Genomic DNA, 17,912 nt, shown 5'->3' with positions numbered 1-17,912 from the left:
GAGGCAATTAAACACACGTGAGCAATTACAAAGACCCGTGAAGCCATGTGTCCCAAACATTATGGTGCTCTGAAATGGGGAGACTATGTATAAACACTGCTGTAATTTCTACATGGTGAAACCAAAATGTATAAAAATGGCTTTTAATAAAATCCGACAATGTGCACTTTAACCACATGTGTTTTTTTTCTATTACAAATCTCAAATTGTGGGGTACAGAGGCAAATAAATAAATGATGGGTCTTTGTCCCAAACATTATGGAGGGCACTGTATGCCAATATCTATTTCTACCTATTGTTGCCACTCATTTGTTTTGCTAGTTTTACCTTAAGTGAGACTTCATATTGAAACTAAGAATAACTTGAGCTATTTAAGAATCCCCATAACTAGGTAGGCAGACTGACCATTCCATATAACTCCATTGATCTCCAAAGTACTGTATTAATGCTCAATGAAGAAGGTATTTTGTTAATTATATTTAACACTGTTATTTAAGAGCAAGCCCACTTGGCGATGTTCTTGTTTCTGAAATCACTGTACTATGTGGACATGACTCTGGGATTTTGATGTCAGTAGTCAGTGATGTTTTCAAAGAGCGATAGAGAAAGTGGGATGTATGTACCAGTAGTTCTCTTCAATTCATCACCAAATTATGAAAGCAGATTTTTGTTTAGAAATAGTGAGACTTTGTTTAGTTATTATATTAGGCTTGATTACTAAAAGCTCCTGGATATTTTAGGCTTTTATTTTTTATAAAAAGCTCATTGCTAACACATGTAACATCAGGCAATTTACAAAGGGCCTTATGTCGTATAATTAGAACGGCTTTGTAGAAAAGTAAATCCTTACACCGCACTTGCATTGTGTTCCTTTCCGTAACTTATTTTTTAAGAGACGACATATTGCTTTTGCAAATAAATTGAAGAACAAACGGCTTGATTTTTTCCTAACATTTAGAAACCACAGTATTAACAAAACCCATTTTCTCAATGCTGGTGCAAAGTGTTTCATTTTGAACTCATTTATGTGGACCCAAAGTGAACATTGTCCCTGTTTACACAGTGCACTACATTGTCTTTTACACAGAGTCAGTGAATTGAATCAAATCCAAGCTGTGTGACCCTGACTCAGGAAATTACCCATGTGCATGTGTCATTCAGGAGTGCTCGGGGATTACTGCATTGTACCAGGAGGGTGGTATCGTCTTCATCTTTTTTTTTAACGGAACCTCCTGTAAAGAAGCTTGTTGTATGATTGTCAGGTGTGGTTGTGAGTGGACAAACCCATTCTCCTTAACAGAATTGTAGGAAAATGGATCATCAAAACAGTGTGTAGTTTAACAATGAGGTAGGTGCTGGGAGAGAAATGATCTGATATTTTCAAAATGCTTAATATTTGGATTTTATTTCAATGAAGTGGGATATTCTTACCCGTAATCTTTTATGACATTTTGTGGAATGGGACCATGGAGACTTGAGCAATGCACAAGCAAAATATTTCAGCCTAAATTAATAAAATCCATTATCTGCTATGTTTATCTTTGTTAACTTGCATGCAGCTACCTCAAATACTGGAAATTTAATTTGATCACCTAGAATTTTACTGTAAAGAATGACCTCCATGGTGAGCATTTTGTTGATCTCGTTGTATTAGCTAAATTAGTGATAAATTGTTATTTTATTAGATTGAAGTCAATATGGAGGAGAAATCGAGGTTGAGGGAGAGGGAGAGAGAAAGAGAAAATCCAATACAGTTTGGTTCTTCTGTTTCACCACTTTTTATAAGTAAGTGTTTTCTTTCGGAGAGAAAATAGTTTTACCATCTTGAACATGGAGCAACAAAGAATATCTGAATAATTACCAGTTAGAGAATGCAGCAAATTGTATTCTGGGGTGGTGATAAGTTACTTTTACATTTCGTATTTCCCCCTCTGATAAATTGCTCATTTCAACTTGAGCCAGAATAATGAGGTTAGGATGATGGTTAGGTACATATGAAAAAAATGACTTGCATTGTTTATTAGAAACCCACACAGTTATCTCACCAAGTAACTTTTGCATGATCTGACACCAGGAAGGTGGCATGTGGCACATGATACAACACAAAAATGAATTGTACATGATATATGGAAATTTCATTTAACAGAAGTCTAGAAGTTAGTAAAAGTGATCCAATAATATAAAAAAGTTTTAAGATTGAATCCAGCTGCCTGTTATTTTTCCAGAAACTGCATGCTTTATTATAATTCTACATACAGATGCTCAGTAATGGCTAATATAAGTTTTGGTTAAAGTTATTTAAGCACACAAAGCTATTTTTGATTTTAAAACCCTGTTGAAAAATGTTCATTCCATGCAATACTATGTGGTATTAAAACAACAAACTAAGATGATTAAGAACAAGTGGCATGCAAAACTTTGATTTTGCTTGCCATTTCCCACTCAGTATCATATTAGACTGTATATTTTGATGTACAAATTTTTATTACTAATTCTTGGGTATTACTTTATTTAGCCATGGAAATCAAAATATTGGTTATAAAACCTCGGAGTAGCTATCAACAATTTGGAGGGGGGTGAGGAAGGGTTTATTGTTTCTCACATATTGATTCTTGGCCATACCATGACAATAAGCATAGATCTTTTAATGTCTATTAATGATCTTTTAATGCAGTGTTATTTTAAGTCTGATTTGACCTGCTTCATTACGGATTAATTCTGTAAGTGGTATTTATTAGAACCTTGCTTGCTGTAGACATTCTGAACACAAGATTTTTACAACACTGGTGACAGGTACTCAAACTTCTAATAACACATAACCAATAGGGCAATTTTCAAAGTTTGCATTGCTTAGAAGGAGTCACACCATGCTAGTGTAAATGTATTTAGTTTTCAGTAAATATCACAGCATGATTAAAATGATATTTGAGAAAACAGTACAGATCAGCCATATATTTTTTTAAAGAGTTCCTTCCCCGAAAATCATTGTCAGTCATGTAAAAATGGAAGAAAGTACGAAAGATGCACAGTTCAGTCTATAATTAGTCTTGACTTTATGCATTTTCAATAATTCGAGTTTTATTGATTCCCACCATTCACATTTTTCTTTCTAATTGCTGCATATTATATGATCCTGCAGTAACTCACTAATTGTTTGTTGTTTTGATCCATGCTGTTTGTGGTATTATTTTTTTTTGCTATTTTCATACCAATGCTATATGAGGTGAGGCTCAAGTAGATGGTAGTACTCAGACCGCCGAATTAGAAGCGTAAATCTCACTTAAAAGAACTGTACTAAATTATAGTGCAGTACTGTGGGAGGTGAAGGAGGATTTGCGTCCATCAATACTGTACTGTGCCTATGTGACAATATAATCAGAGAAGACCGGGGAGTTATTCCTATTGTTATGACCATTGTTAATCCCTCAGTCAATATCGCAAAATTATTTTAAAATGTAATCATCCATGTATTGCTGTTTGTAGCCGTTTGAGCATTTGGCTGCCATGGTCCCTACATTGTAAAATTATTCAGAATTATAATAATTGTTCTAAAATGCTTTGAGGTGCTTTGAGACTATAAATGGTGCCATGTAAATTTGTCTAAAGATTGGTCCCGTGTAAATTCAGTCTCAAGAAGGGTCTCGAACTGAAACATCACCTATGTTCACCAGAGATGTTGCTTGATCCGCTGAGTTACTCCAGCACTTTGTGTCACACTTCCCTGTACTTCTCATACCTCATCTACTGTACCCGCTGTTCCAGGTGTGAACTATATATCAGCAAGACCAAGTGCAGGCTCCGTGATTGTTTAGCTGAACGCCTCCGCTCAGTCCGCTTAAACCTACATGATCTCCTGGTTGCTAAACACTTTAACTCCCCTGCCCATTCCCATACCGACCTTTCTGAACTGGGCCTCCTCCACTGTCAGAGTGAGGCCCTGCGCAAATTGGAGGCACAGCACCTCATATTTCGCTTGAGCAGCTTACAACCCAGCGGTATGAATATCGACTACTTTAACTTCAAGTAACCCTTCCTTTCCCTTTCTCTCCATCCCACCCCCATCCTTGTTTGAACAGTCTGGCTGTGTTCCTGATTAAATTTTATTTTTGCACTTTCCCCTAGCTAACAATGATATATTCTCCTTGAACTTTGTCCCCTTTGATGTCTCGTATTCACACCTTGGCCTTCCATATCTCTGTGTCTCCCTCTCCCCTGACTCTCAGTCTGAAGAAGGGACGTGTCCCGAAATGTCACCCATTCCTTCTATACAGAGATGCTGCCTGTCCCACTGAATTACTCCAGCATTTTGTGTCTATCTTCAGTGTAAGCCAGCATCTGCAGTTCCTTCCTACACATGTTTTCTGTTTGTCAGATAGAACTCTTAAAAATGGTCAGTTGACTGTTTTTACCCCTCGTACTTTATCATACAGGCCAATTACAACCTAACCAGAGTTCAATCTATTTTGCCTGTTGGAGCTACACTCTGAAAACATTCAAAGAAGTCCATAACAAAGATTTAGTTAACCTTGACGGGAGTGTCTTCTAGAGAAAACAATTCCTTTGCAGAAACATATTTGACACACTCCAAACTTGTGCAACTTTATGGTATATTAATCCATGTTATCTAAATTTGATATATTTAGTAAAATTATTTTACCATTGTGGATATTGTGACGAAAGGCTACAAACCATAGTTTCAAAATATAATGAAATTGGTCTGAATGCAAAATTTCTAAATACAATTCCACTTGATCACACTAGGGTTAAAAAGGTTTATTTGAACAAACTGTCGACTACTACTATTTAGGAGCTTTTGGTTGGATACTTTTTTGAATATGATTTAGAATGGTTTAAATGTATCCTGCTGTGCAGAAAATCAAATAATTTTCCAACTCTTAGCAAATGCTATTCAGAAAATTGGATCAAGTGCCACCATAGTCTTCCCAAAATTGTTTAAGCTGACATCAATAGAAGTATTAGGTGGATAACCATGATATATATCAATTCCATTTGGCTTAATAAAGAGCAAAGCATAATGCACAGTAACTGTAAAACATACTGTGACCAACCAGATTTCAACCTTAAAATCAAACTTGGGTAGTCATCAGAATCGGCTGTTTTCAGCAGCACATAAAGATATATAATCACGTTGAGGGTTAGGAGCACAGAGTTTAATCCATTAGAGCAGCATTTTTCCACAATATCAAAAATATAGTTATGATCATATTTTTCTATTGATGTAAAATTTAATATAATGCTAAAAATTGTTGAGGAGCTTTGTGGAATTAATAATAGCAGTGCTGTGATTTTCTTGTTATGATCTTGTGCGTTGCTACTCTTAACAAAAATAATCCTTAAAAGCATTTGGAAGCAGAAAATAGGATATTTTATAGTTTTTTTGCAGTTGTTTTTAAAAAAATACGATGAAGCTACAAATAATATTATTTCCCATTTTAATGGCATTTTAATTACTGCCAATGTTTCGATTTTTGGCACCTTGCATCGTAAACTTGCACAGCGACCGGTTACTACAACACATCATTAAATATTTTCCATTGCAAATAAATATATAAAGAGCATTGTAAGATGATATACACATGCATGTGCATTGCAGCATTGCTTTTTTTGTGCCTTTGCTGTCATTTTAACATGAACTCAGTATTTGATGAATTAAGATCAATACAGCGGCCTTAAGAAATAGATCTTAAAATATGTAGCAAAAATGATCAAATGCAAATGATCAGGATGTAAGTGAAAAATTATCATTTTTAATATCCAGTGAAAATCAAAATTGTATTAAGATTAAAATATATTATCATGTTCTGTATTCCAGAGTACATGTATGAATGACAGAAGGTATCGTGCAGTTGTGCAGTACTTATACATTCGAATATAGGCTGTACAGAGTTGCATTTTGTTGCATACAGAAAATTGAATGAGCTGGAAACCTGCTTATAAGTTAACTGTGTTCAATGAACATAAAATTGTATTGCTTGTGACCCACTGAAATGGTGAATCGTATGCAAAAGTGAACATGGCTCAGCAAAATATAGTTGTACTATTTATCCATATAAAATGAAATATTTTCACATTTAAAAATAAACAGCTCTTTTGCCTGTAGTCGTTTTAAAATAGATTTTGTTTATTTTCACTCTCAACTTTTCACCTGTTCTGTTCTTGAGCTCATCCTTGAGAGAAGTAAAAGTATTCCCTGATGATTCTTGCATCAGTAGGGAGCAAACTACACTTAGCGATCAGCCATGGTCAAGAACTTGGAAATGGGAAGTAAATCTGGGACCCATTTATTACATTGCACTGTGTGCATTGCAATACATTGAATAAAGGTCAGAAATTACAACTGTAATTTAGGTCTTCCATATATATTTTTGAAATGGCATCATACATAATCGTACAAATGATTCTTGCATACTAAGGATCTTCATGATGTTAGATTAAAATATTCTTGAATGATCAATTAAATTATCAACTATATAGTTACCAAGTATTTGCAAAATAGGCTTCACAATGCCTTCCTAACAATGTAATGATATAACGTCAAAGTTGCAAATGTGTGCAGGCACTTTAAGAATCGCAAGAAGTGATGCAGCAGCTGCCTTTAGGCTCCTTGTGCCGAAAATTCAACCACAAGACCAGTGAAATGGTTGAATGCTAAACTGCTGTATTTTTTTTTAATTAGATCGGAGGGAATAGCAATTGCATTATGAGTGAATGGAAAAAATTGAAATCTTCCAATATAAAATTAACTTATGCAGCCCAAAGTATAATCATGTCCACACAAAAACAGGTTAAGTTTGAGAAAAGGGAGTAGACAATCCCTAATAAGAGCATTTGGAGCAAAGGAATGGATAATCGAGAAATAAAGTGGTTGAAACTCCTTCCAAGAGCTCCTTCCAAGCAGGAACTGAGAAATGGAATGAATTTGAGAGAAAGGAATCACTGTTTGTGAAGCTATCCATTTATATGGTAATAGAAAGTATGGGTCTCAAAATATATCTAGTTTGTAATAATTTGCTGCTAACATTTAACTAGGTTTCCTATATGTTGTAGATTTAAGCTGTTGGCTAATTAATTTTATTTAAAAATGTAAAAGCTACTTCTGTTTTCTGTCTTGAACCATGCATCAGTAATATAAATCTCAAGTATTTTTTAATAAAAGTTACTTTAAAATTTACAGATCATGTATTGATAGTGACATTGAAAGTAGTTTCAGTGCAGTCTCAGTAGAAGGCAAATACCTTCTGAACAAATGCATTGTGTTCAATTTCTGTGATGTCTTGTGAGTCGAGGATGAATAGTTTGCAACCCGAGCCACCTCAATCCAAATATAATTTATGTTAAATACTACTTGCCATCCCTATTTTCAGTTAGGGTGAAAATTGATTTAAAAAATATACATGTTACTACTGTTTCAATTGCCTTTTTTGGTGAAAAATATTTCTAAACCAATCCATTAAGGTTTCCGATACTTTACCAGTTTTAAGAGAAACTGGATTAATACTAGGCCTCAAACAACGTCTTTATTTTTTTTCCTTTTGTGGTGCATTAGGCAATAAACAAGAATGCTGCACTATGCTCAACTAAGTACTGAAATAACTAGATAGATGTGTTAGAGCTTTTTAATATTTTTTTTCTTGAGTGCAGCATTGTATTCAAGATTGATTTTTGTGGAAAATTTTGTTGGAATAGGTTTCGTAGATGCTATTTACTCATATTCCTTGAATAAAATAACTGTAATTGGTCATCCTTCTATCAGGTAGTTACATTTAAACAAAGGTAAAAAATACTTTGTGAAATTTTATAGATTCAGGGTGAAACAATTGTGCAATCTTTTGATAAAGTGCCAATCTATGTTACGTTCTTTCTCTATCCCACCACTGTGGCAAACCCTGATATGGTAACAAGACGGATGATTACGGGAGTGTGACTTTAGTACTTTCTGCATTTTCTATACTGTTGATAAATTTACAATAATATTGACAAATGGGTCGAACGGACAACGAATTATAAATTATTCTGTAATAATTTAATTAAATTAACTTTTGATGGTAGGCAGATCTCTCAGATATTTAGGACCTTTCCAGACATTTGAAACGGGTGAACTGTATTGTGTGTTGTTCATCATCCCAAAAATCCTTGTAGCATTATCAATCCGAAATAGTATAAATACCAACAGCAGAAATTATTTACTTTGCTACTGACCCATGCGGTTCAGGAATCTTCTATTGCAGGAATATTTTTTTCAATCTTTTTTATCGATATTTGAGCTTTTAAAGCACAGGACAAATAATATGCTAATTCTAATATGAAAAACTGATGAAATAATCTTATTTCAATGTATACCTTTTAGTAAACTTTAGTAGATTTATGTATTTTTAACAAATTCATTTATTTAGTTAAGTATGTGCTGTACTCAACAAAACTTTACAGCTTAACCGTACTGGCAAATATAATGTTATATTCCTTGAGGTGGATTCAGTCATATTGGGCATAAAGGATAATGGTCCACAATTGGTTTTAAAGAACTTGCATATTAAAATATTCCTCTCCAGTTTGAAATACAAAGCAATTAAAATTGTCAATCATTTGTTATGCACTGTGTTACTTTGTGAAATGTTTCTAATTACTATAATTCTGTCTTCCATACTTTCATTTAAAATCTGCTACTTTATAAAATAAATAGAAGTTAAAATATGCATTTTTTCCCCTTATTTTTGCATGGCTTGGCATAATTCAGTTATGTCATCAAAATTCTCCAATTAGTTCAATTTTACAATTAATATATGAGTGGCTGTAAAAGTTATTTTGTAAGTTTGAATTTTTAATATTGCCTGTTTGATATCATTACCATCGTAAATTCTCAAGTTGTTTTAGCTTCTGAAAGTTATTGAATGTTGATATATTGGGGTAAAAATCTGTGTTTATTTTCTTAACTTGATGTGGAATATAGATGTATCTACAGGTGGTTAGATCGAGACGAGAGAAATCAAGTGATTAGTGAAGGAGAGGAGACAGTTGAGAAAGCAGTGGAGAAAGTCTACAGTTGATGAGAGAGAGGGAATTAATGTTTTGCAAGAAGAGTTAAGAAATCGGTTAGCAATATTAAGGAGAGCAGAACACCTTAGGAGGAAGAGAAAGAAGAAGGAGCGAGTCAGGTCAGCATTTTATAGAGATCCATTTAAATTTGTTAAAAGAATATTTGGTCAGGAAAAAAAGTGGAAAGGTCAATGCTTCAAAGGAAGAGTTACAGGAATATTTTAAAAGGACATACTCAGATCCAGAAAAGAAAAGGGGAATGGGTTTCCCTCCAGATATACCACCCTTAGGAGAGTTAGATGTTTTGCCACCAAAGTGAAAGGAAGTGGAAGCCAGTAATTAGGCGTGTAAAGGCTTCTTCCGTCCTAGGGCCGAATGGAGTCCCTTACTGGGTATATAAATTGCACCTGGTGTGCTTAGATTCTTGTGGAGGCTCTTGCGTATAGTTTGGGAGAAGCAGGTTATACCAAGGGTTTGGCGTGGAACAGGGGGAATTTTCATTCCCAAGGAGAAAGAGTCTTCAGAGTTAAGTCAGTTTAAACCTATATATGTCTCCTAAATGTAGATGTAGAAGGCAAGATTTTCTTTAGTATAGTGGCACAGAGGCTGGCAAGTTATTTAGAAAGGAATAGTTTAATAGATACCACAGTGCAGAAAGCAGGAATCGCAAGTTTCGCAGATTGCTTAGAACACATGGGGGGGGGGGGGGTATTCTGGGACGCCAGAACCAACTGTTGAGCCTTCCTGAGGTGTCGTGGCCTAACTCAATGAACCAATGAAGGGAGGTGCCCACTTGATAACCCCAATGATATACTTGCATCTACAGGATTAGATTTTTTAAAAGATAATTAATATGTAGGTAGCTGGGGTTTTTTCCGCATATGGAGTCATTTATTGTGTTGGTGTATAGATAATATTGTGTTAGATAATACTTTGGTTTTGGGCTTGGTTTTCTTAGTTGAGCACTTATCCTGGAGTTATAGCACGTACTTAGTGTTTTAATTGTAATTTTACCATTGTAAATTCTCAAGTTGGTTTAGCTTCTGAAAAATATTGAATGTTGATATATTGGGATAAAAATCTGTGTTTATTTTCTTAACTTGATGTGGAATATGGAACTTGTTACAGTGAATTATTCTAGTTTTCAACCAGGTTTCATACTATTCATTGAAAATTTATTTTATTTTTTAGGTAACCATCATTCTCAGTGGCTACTTTCTGAAAAAGATCTAAAGGTGAGTTTTTCAGAAGCAAGGGCATTCAAGAATGCAAAAACTATTACCACTTTAATGAAAAAAAAGCTTAATCAATCTGAAGAAGGATCTCGACCCGAAACGTCACCCATTCCTTCTCTTCAGAGATGCTGCCTGTCCCGCTGAGTAACTTCAGCATTTTGTGTCTATCTTGGGTTTAAACCAGCATCTGCAGTTCCTTCCTACACAGTTTACTTATACTTCTTAAGTAAGTCATTGATTGATTGAAAGATGCAGATTGGAAGCAGGCCTTTTGGCACACCGAGTCCATTGATCACCTGTTCACACTAGTTCTATGTTATCCCATTTTTGTACCCACTCCCAGCACATTGGGGGCAATTTACAGAGCCCAGCTTCTTTATGAAGTGGGAGGAAACCGGAACACCCGAAGAAATTCAACACAGTCACAAGGAGAATGTGTTACGTGGCATACCCAAGGTCGGAATTGAACCCAGGTCTCTGGCACTGTGAGGCAACAGCTGTGGCATTTTGGCACAATGGTGCTGATGCTGATATAAAATATCAATCGTGGTTTTAATCTGGTATTCTCGGCTACAGGGATAGTTCTTGTTTGATTTGACTAAATGCAAAGGTTTGATCTGAACTAACTAGATACAAAAAAATGTAAATTCTTAAATGTTGGTGTTAACTGATAACTGAACTATTATTTGGATTTCTACTAGATTTAACAGTGTTCAAATGGCTGCAATGTTCAGACCACTGCAAATATTAACAGAGCCTATAATAGTGAATTTTCATGTGCGTTGAAGGCAAGTTGAAGTTAAATTTCATTTTAAATTTATCCCTCTAGTGTATTTAATGGAGTAATTTATTTAAAAAATTGAACACAATGTTTGATGTATTAATGATTTGGACATAACTATAAGGGGTACGATGAGGAAGTCCATAGATGATACAGAAGCGCAGAGTGTAGGAGTGGGTAGGTTTTGCTGGGAATATCTACGATGCTGATAGGTTATAGTTATAGTACTTCTTTCAATTCTGTTACCACTTTACAGAAAAGGTGTAATTGCATATGCGAGATGCTGAGGGACTTACAAAGAAGCTGTGAGAACTTATTTTAGTCGGCGTGGGCAGGTTGATCAGTCTAAAGTGCCATGAAGCCACTTTGCAGTTTCATCACAATTTATAATCCCATCCACATCATTGTTGTCAGCAGACTTTGAAATATTATATTTGGTTCCCTTAGCCAAATCATTAATGTTTTCAATATGAATAGCTAACCCAAGCACTGATATCTGAGGCGTCCCACTACTTTTCAGCCTATCACCTGAAAAATACCTATTTTCTCCTCCGACCTGTTTCCTGACCATCAACCAGTTTTCAATCCATGCCAATACATTCCCGCCAATAGCATGCACATTAACTTTGCACACTAACATTACATGTGAGTCGTTATCAAAAGGTTTCTGAAAACCCAAATGTCTACCTATGGATTCTCCCTTATTTATTCTTCCAATTATGTCTTCACAAAAACTCTAGTAAATCCATCAATCAAGATTTCCCTTTCAGAAATCCGTGTTGACTTTGTCTAATCCTGTTGATGTTATCAACGTGTTCTGTTATCTCCTTGTTTAAAATGACCAGTTATTTTGCTTTTGTTTCTCAATTTCTAAATATTTTATTTTTTGGCTTCTGTTATATCTCTCTTTTCCTTTTGTTTTGTTCCTGTCTTTTATTTCACTGATGGATTGAACTAAAAATTGTCACAATTGTGGATGAATTGATGAGTAAACAACTCTTTCATTGGAATAACTGGATGCGAGTAAAAGACAGGAAACCGGATGCCTACACAAACAGTGTACGAAAGCAATGAAAAAAATCATTAGGAAAAAGAAAAGAGCCCACCATTATAACTGTAAAACACACATAGGCAGTTTAAAGCAAGATTAGTAAATCCTGAAAAGAACATCTATTCTGACAAGTGCTAAAAAAATCCACATTCTGCTGATTATGATTTATGAGCAATAATTTAGTGACAGCAATACTTTCAAAATATAAATTGTTATTTTTACAGTATTTCAGTAGGGATATCAAATGTAAAAAAATGTCTGATGCTAAGATATTCTGAAAGAAGTATTGTCACTAAGTCACTTAAATTGCAGGAACAAACTTCACAAATAATATTTCCATGAATTGAGTTTGGCATGCCTGTCTGAAGTGCAAATCATCAATAATGTGAAATCGGGTCTGGGTGTTTGATCAATGTTGAATTATTTATTTTGAATTGTATATGTAGAATTATATTTGATGTTTTGGCTCCCCCGACGGACTGGTGGATTTAGGCACCACTCAGTTAATACAAAGGAAAATATGCAAAGAGGATGGTTGGCTAATTCTTGATTATTGATTAATCACTAATCATGGGCAGGAAGATTTGTAGAGCATCATGGTTAGTTTCAGTATATTAGAGTAGGAAGGATTTACATAAGCCCAAATTAATGTTTCTCATTCTCATAAGGACACTTTTTGTGCTTTGAGGCGAAGAGGTGCAGTTCTAGAATGTTAGTCAATTCAGGAAATAGCTATAATAAATTGAGGCATTATAGGTTATGGAATGCATATTGTATGCCATATAGGAACTCCAGGTTGCTACCTGTGTCCTTGATAACCACAGCTGCGAGAAATGTACACTGGGTCAGAGCACGCTGACAGCTGGCAGGTGTTTCCATTGAGAATCCCCAGCGAGACACGGTGGAAGTAATGGAATGGGAGCACATCAGACTTTTAATTTCTTAACTTACTGTATTGATGAGGCAGTTACGCTTCAGATCTAATCACTTATCGCATGTAGTCTCATTCAAAGGGATGTTAACTTTAATTTCAAAAGTCAGTAAAGATTTTTTAACTTTTCCCATATTGATATTTTTAGTTGATAATTCAATACATTTCATTGTTTTAATTATTTAATCTATGGTTATCATAAACATTAAAAACACCCAAAATAAACCTTTCTCCTGACAGTCCTGGCAACGGAGCCTCGGGAGACATTGACTTCAGGCTTTGTGCAATCCTCAGCCTGATCTGCTCATTAGTCAACTCTGAACCACAAAAAAATGAATGAATGAATGAATAAGTTTATTGGCCAAGTATGCATATCAAGGAATGTGCCTTGGTACTCGGCTCACAAATGACAACACAAGCATACAGTTAACAATTAAGAATAAAGCATAAACACATCAAAACAATAAGGATACACCATTACGGTCTAAACATGTGGGTCAAAATAAACCAGAGCAAAAAAAGAGACTACAGACTTTGGTTATTGAGTAGAACTATCACTCGTGGTGTAATTGTGCAAGAAATTAAATGATACCACAAAGCAACTTTTTCTTTATATTGTTTTATATCATTAATCATTGATTCTTTTCAGAAGCCATTTGTGAGTTATCGCTATCGTTACTATGCACCAACAAACAAAAATGTGGACTGCAGGAACTGTGGCAAAAGGGGACACCTATCCAAAAACTGCCTGGCTCCAAAGGTAACGTGTTAGCTTTTAATGCAGTTCAATTTTAATATTTCCGATTTAATGCCGTCAAGTTTGCAGCTTGATACTTTTTGCTTGTACTGTCGAGTAAACTGTGACTTTCGCGCTTGGTCTGCAATTGATACTGATTCTGCAATTGTGTGCCGAGAGATTCTCTTTGTTAATAGATGTTGGCCCAGATTGTAACAGGCCACACTGCTGTTTGAGTAAAATTTTGCTCTTTAATAATCCATCTTAATCCATAAGATATTTCCAAACTGTTATGAACTTTGCACTGCTATGGTCACACCACACACTCTAGTGTTTGCACCATCATAGTCTGATTTGCTTAGAATAACTGAAAATGTATTGTAAATTTATTATTGCTGTTGTCATTGCATGAAGTATGCCTGTAAAGCTGCAGCAAGTAAAAATTTCATTGTTGTGGTTCATATCCAGTACATATGATAAATAAACATTCTTGACTTGACCTTTGGCCAGTTACATGGGATCACTGGATCACTTGTTCAAAGGAAAGTAGGGGTGCTCTTCCAACATTCCAACTAATATTTAACTCTCAAACAACATTAAAACAGATTAACTAGTCATTTATCTCATTAATATTTGAGGGAGATATCACAAAGCTCCCCACAATACAACTGTGCAGTCATGAAATTTGCCTTTCAAATGTCCCTTCAATTTTAATCTAAAGGGTATAGTATGGCAGTTGATGAATGATGTTTTCCTGAAGAAGTCTAATGCGATGTGATGATGATAATCTCTGAGGAATATATCATGACGGGCAGGGTGAGCTGAGGCATGCAGAGTAAAACAAGCCACTGGAAAAGGAAAGAAGTGATGAGGAGAAAAGCTCTTTTCAGGGTGGCATATCTAGCTAAGTATTCAATGCATAGCCCACCTGTGTGAACAAGAAATACCATAGGATACAACTGTGCTTCATCATCGACATTCTCACTGACAGCTGTCACGTGCTGCAGCCTTGGCTGCAACATCAATGCAGGCTAGGATTACCTTGTTTCTGACTGTGTTGAGATATTTGCAAAATCTTGCCATTTGTCATCTATAAGGGAGGCACTAACCTTCTCTGTTCAGAGATGACCCCGCTTCATTCTCTATTGCCAAAACCTAGCAGGTTTAGTGAGAGTGCGGATTTGTGAGCATAACTGGCTTTCCCTTGTGTCAGATGATATTGAGTCAATCACATGACATTGCAGTTGTGGTTTGTCAAAGATTGTCAATTCATCGTACTATTCTCATCCATTAACAGCTAGTTAGATATTCTTTTCCATTTTTACTCTAAACCTAATCATAGAATCAGAATCATAGAGTGATACAGCATGGAAACAGGCCCTTTGGCCCAACTTGCATACACTGGCCAACATGTCCCATCTGCACTAGTCCAACTTTCCCCTCGTTTGGCCCATATCCCTCCAAACTTGTCTAATTGTTTCTTAAACGTTGGGATAGATCCTGCCTCAACTACCTCCTCCAGCAGCTTGTTCCATACCCCCACCACCCTTTGTGTGAATAAATTCATCGGGTTCCTATTAAATCTTTTCCCGTTCACCTTATAACTATGTCCCCTGGTCCTCGATTCACCTACTCTGGGCAAGAGACTGTTCCTCTCATGTTTTTATACACCTCTATAAGATCACCCATCGTCTTCCTGCGCGACAAGGAATAGAGTCCCTGCCTACTCAACCTCTTCCTATAGTTCAGACCCTCTAGTCCTGGCAACATCCTCATAAATTTTCTCTGTACCCCTTCCAGCTTGACAACATCTTTCCTATAACATACTGCCCAGAACTGAACACAATATTCTAAATGCAACCTCACCACGTCTTAAACAACCGCAACATGACCTCCCAACTTCTATACTCAATACTCTGACTGATGAAGACTAATATGCCAAAAGCCTTATTGACCACCATATCTACCTATGACTCAATCTTCAAGGAACCATGCACCTGCACTCCTAGATCCCTCTGCTCTACATTCCCTAGAGCCCTATCATTAATGGTTATTTCGAAACATATCTTACTGAAATTTGCTCCATTCTCCAGTTAGATTGAGTTCTCTTGTAGTCATTTAAAAAAGGTCCCTTTTCATTTTTCTGAGTCTGTGCTGTCGCTCTTAGATGAGATGTATTCTATGAAATGATCTATCGAGCAAGCTTATCACATGCCACCTGTGGTTAATTGGCCACAGGTGGCATGGTGATGTACAGGCATGATAGTGGTGCAGTACATAGTGCTGCTACCTCACAGCTTTCAGAGCCTGTGTTCAATCTTAACCTCGGGTACTGTCTGGTGGAGTTTGCTCATATTCTCTGTCAATATGTGGATTTCTTCAACGTATTCTAGTTTCCTCTCGCATCATGAAGACTGCAGAGATTAATTAGCTACTCTTGTCCGGTGAGCCTCACATCTGAAGTAGGGAAACTATTGGAGAGAATTCTTTGAGACAGGATTTAATCCCATTTAGAATAAAACGGGCTAATTAGGGATAGCCAGCATAGCTTTGTACACGGCAAAGTCGGTTGAGTTTTTTGAGAGGTGACGAAGGAGATTGATGAAGGTAGGGCAATGGATATTGTATGCATGGATTTTACAAGCCTTTTTACAAGGTTCCTCATGGTAGGCTGATTGAGAAGTATGGGATACATGATGACTTAGTCGTATGGATTCAGAACTGGCTTATTCATAGAAGACAGGGTAGTGGTAGAAGGTAGATATTCTGGCTGGAGGTCTGTGACCAGTGGAGTTCTGCAGGGATCTGTGCTGGGACTTCTGCTGCTTGTGATATATATAAATGACCTAAACATAAATATACATGGGTTGGTGAGTAAGACTGTTGACGACACTAAAATTGGAGGAATTGCAGATAGAGGATGGCTGTCAGATGATACTGCGGGATATAGACCAGCTGTGGAAGCAGGCGGACAAATGGCAGATGGAGTTTAATCCGAGCAAGTGTAAGGTGATGCACTTTGGGAGGTTGAATGTAAGGAGAGAGCATAAAACTAATGGCAAGATCCTGGCAACTGTATGTTGATGCATAGAGGGATCATGGGGTCCACGTTCACAGTTCGATGAAGGTGACAGCACAAGTAGACAGGGTAGTTAAGAAGGCGTATGGTATGATTGCCTCATTGTTTGGGGCATTGAGTATAAGAGTCAGAAAGTCTTAATGCAGCGCTATAGGACTTTGGTTAGGCCACATTTGGAGTCTTGCACGCAGTTCTACACCGTGGGCTTGGCACACACTGCCAGGGGTGGTGGTGGTGGCAGATACAATAGTAGTGTTCAAGTGGCTTTTGGATAGGCACATGGAAGTGCAGGGAATACAGGGATATGTATCATGCAGGGACAGATGAGATCAGTTTAACTAGGCATCATTGTCGGCACAAACGTTGTGGACCGAAGGACCTGTTCCTGTGCTGTACTGTTCTGTACTGCAATTCATCACAGTGCAAGTAAATGGCAGAAAATAAATCAAAGGGGAATTGACGGGGATGTATGAGATAATAAGTTGCATGGGTTCAGGGAATTAGAAGATGGGGAAAAAGACTAATGGGATTGCTTCCATGGGAGCTGACTGGGCAACTGGCATTCTTTGTTATTATACAATCATCCTTTCAAATATAGCAATATTGTTTATTGGAGGTTTATTTCTGGGATTGTTTGCTCTATTTCTAACCAGATATATTGTTATTAAGAGCAAAGGTAGTCACAAAATGCTGGAGTAACTCAGAGGGACAGGCAGCATCTCTGGAGAGAAGGAATAGGTGACGTTTCGGTTCGAGCCTTCTTCCTTTTTTTTAAAGTAAGGGGAGTGGAAAAGTTAAGGCGGTTGATGTCCCACCGGTAGTTGGAAATGAAAAGGTCTAAAGAAGGTAGAGGGCAATCCGGGGGTCCAAGAGGAGGGGATCCGGAGGAGAAGGGAGCATGGGCATTAGAGCAATATGAGAGCAACGTTGACTATCATTTGTGTCTTTGCATGATTTTTATGCATGGTTATATATTATTTTATTAAATAAAGTATTTTGCAAAAAAAAACATTTTCCCAGAATAATCAATTGTATCCTAGAGCAC

General features: G+C 36.5%; 1 protein-coding gene across 4 annotated transcripts in view; it reads left to right on the top strand.

Annotated features, from left to right (window-relative positions):
* Positions 1–17,912, top strand: part of zcchc7 (zinc finger, CCHC domain containing 7) — a 175,199-nt gene that overhangs the window by 90,360 nt on the left and 66,927 nt on the right. For all 4 annotated transcript variants that reach the window (XM_078396002.1, XM_078396004.1, XM_078396003.1 and 1 more), the window contains exons 3-4: positions 10,246–10,289; positions 13,702–13,812. In XM_078396002.1, coding sequence (XP_078252128.1) covers positions 10,246–10,289; positions 13,702–13,812 — 155 coding nt within the window. The remainder of the gene's footprint in view (positions 1–10,245; positions 10,290–13,701; positions 13,813–17,912) is intronic.

This window comes from Rhinoraja longicauda, chromosome 3, assembly GCF_053455715.1.
Source record: "Rhinoraja longicauda isolate Sanriku21f chromosome 3, sRhiLon1.1, whole genome shotgun sequence".
Classification (NCBI taxonomy): domain Eukaryota; kingdom Metazoa; phylum Chordata; class Chondrichthyes; order Rajiformes; family Arhynchobatidae; genus Rhinoraja; species Rhinoraja longicauda.
Note: the sequence above shows the minus strand (reverse complement) of the source record. Positions and strands in the feature narration are given on the sequence as shown.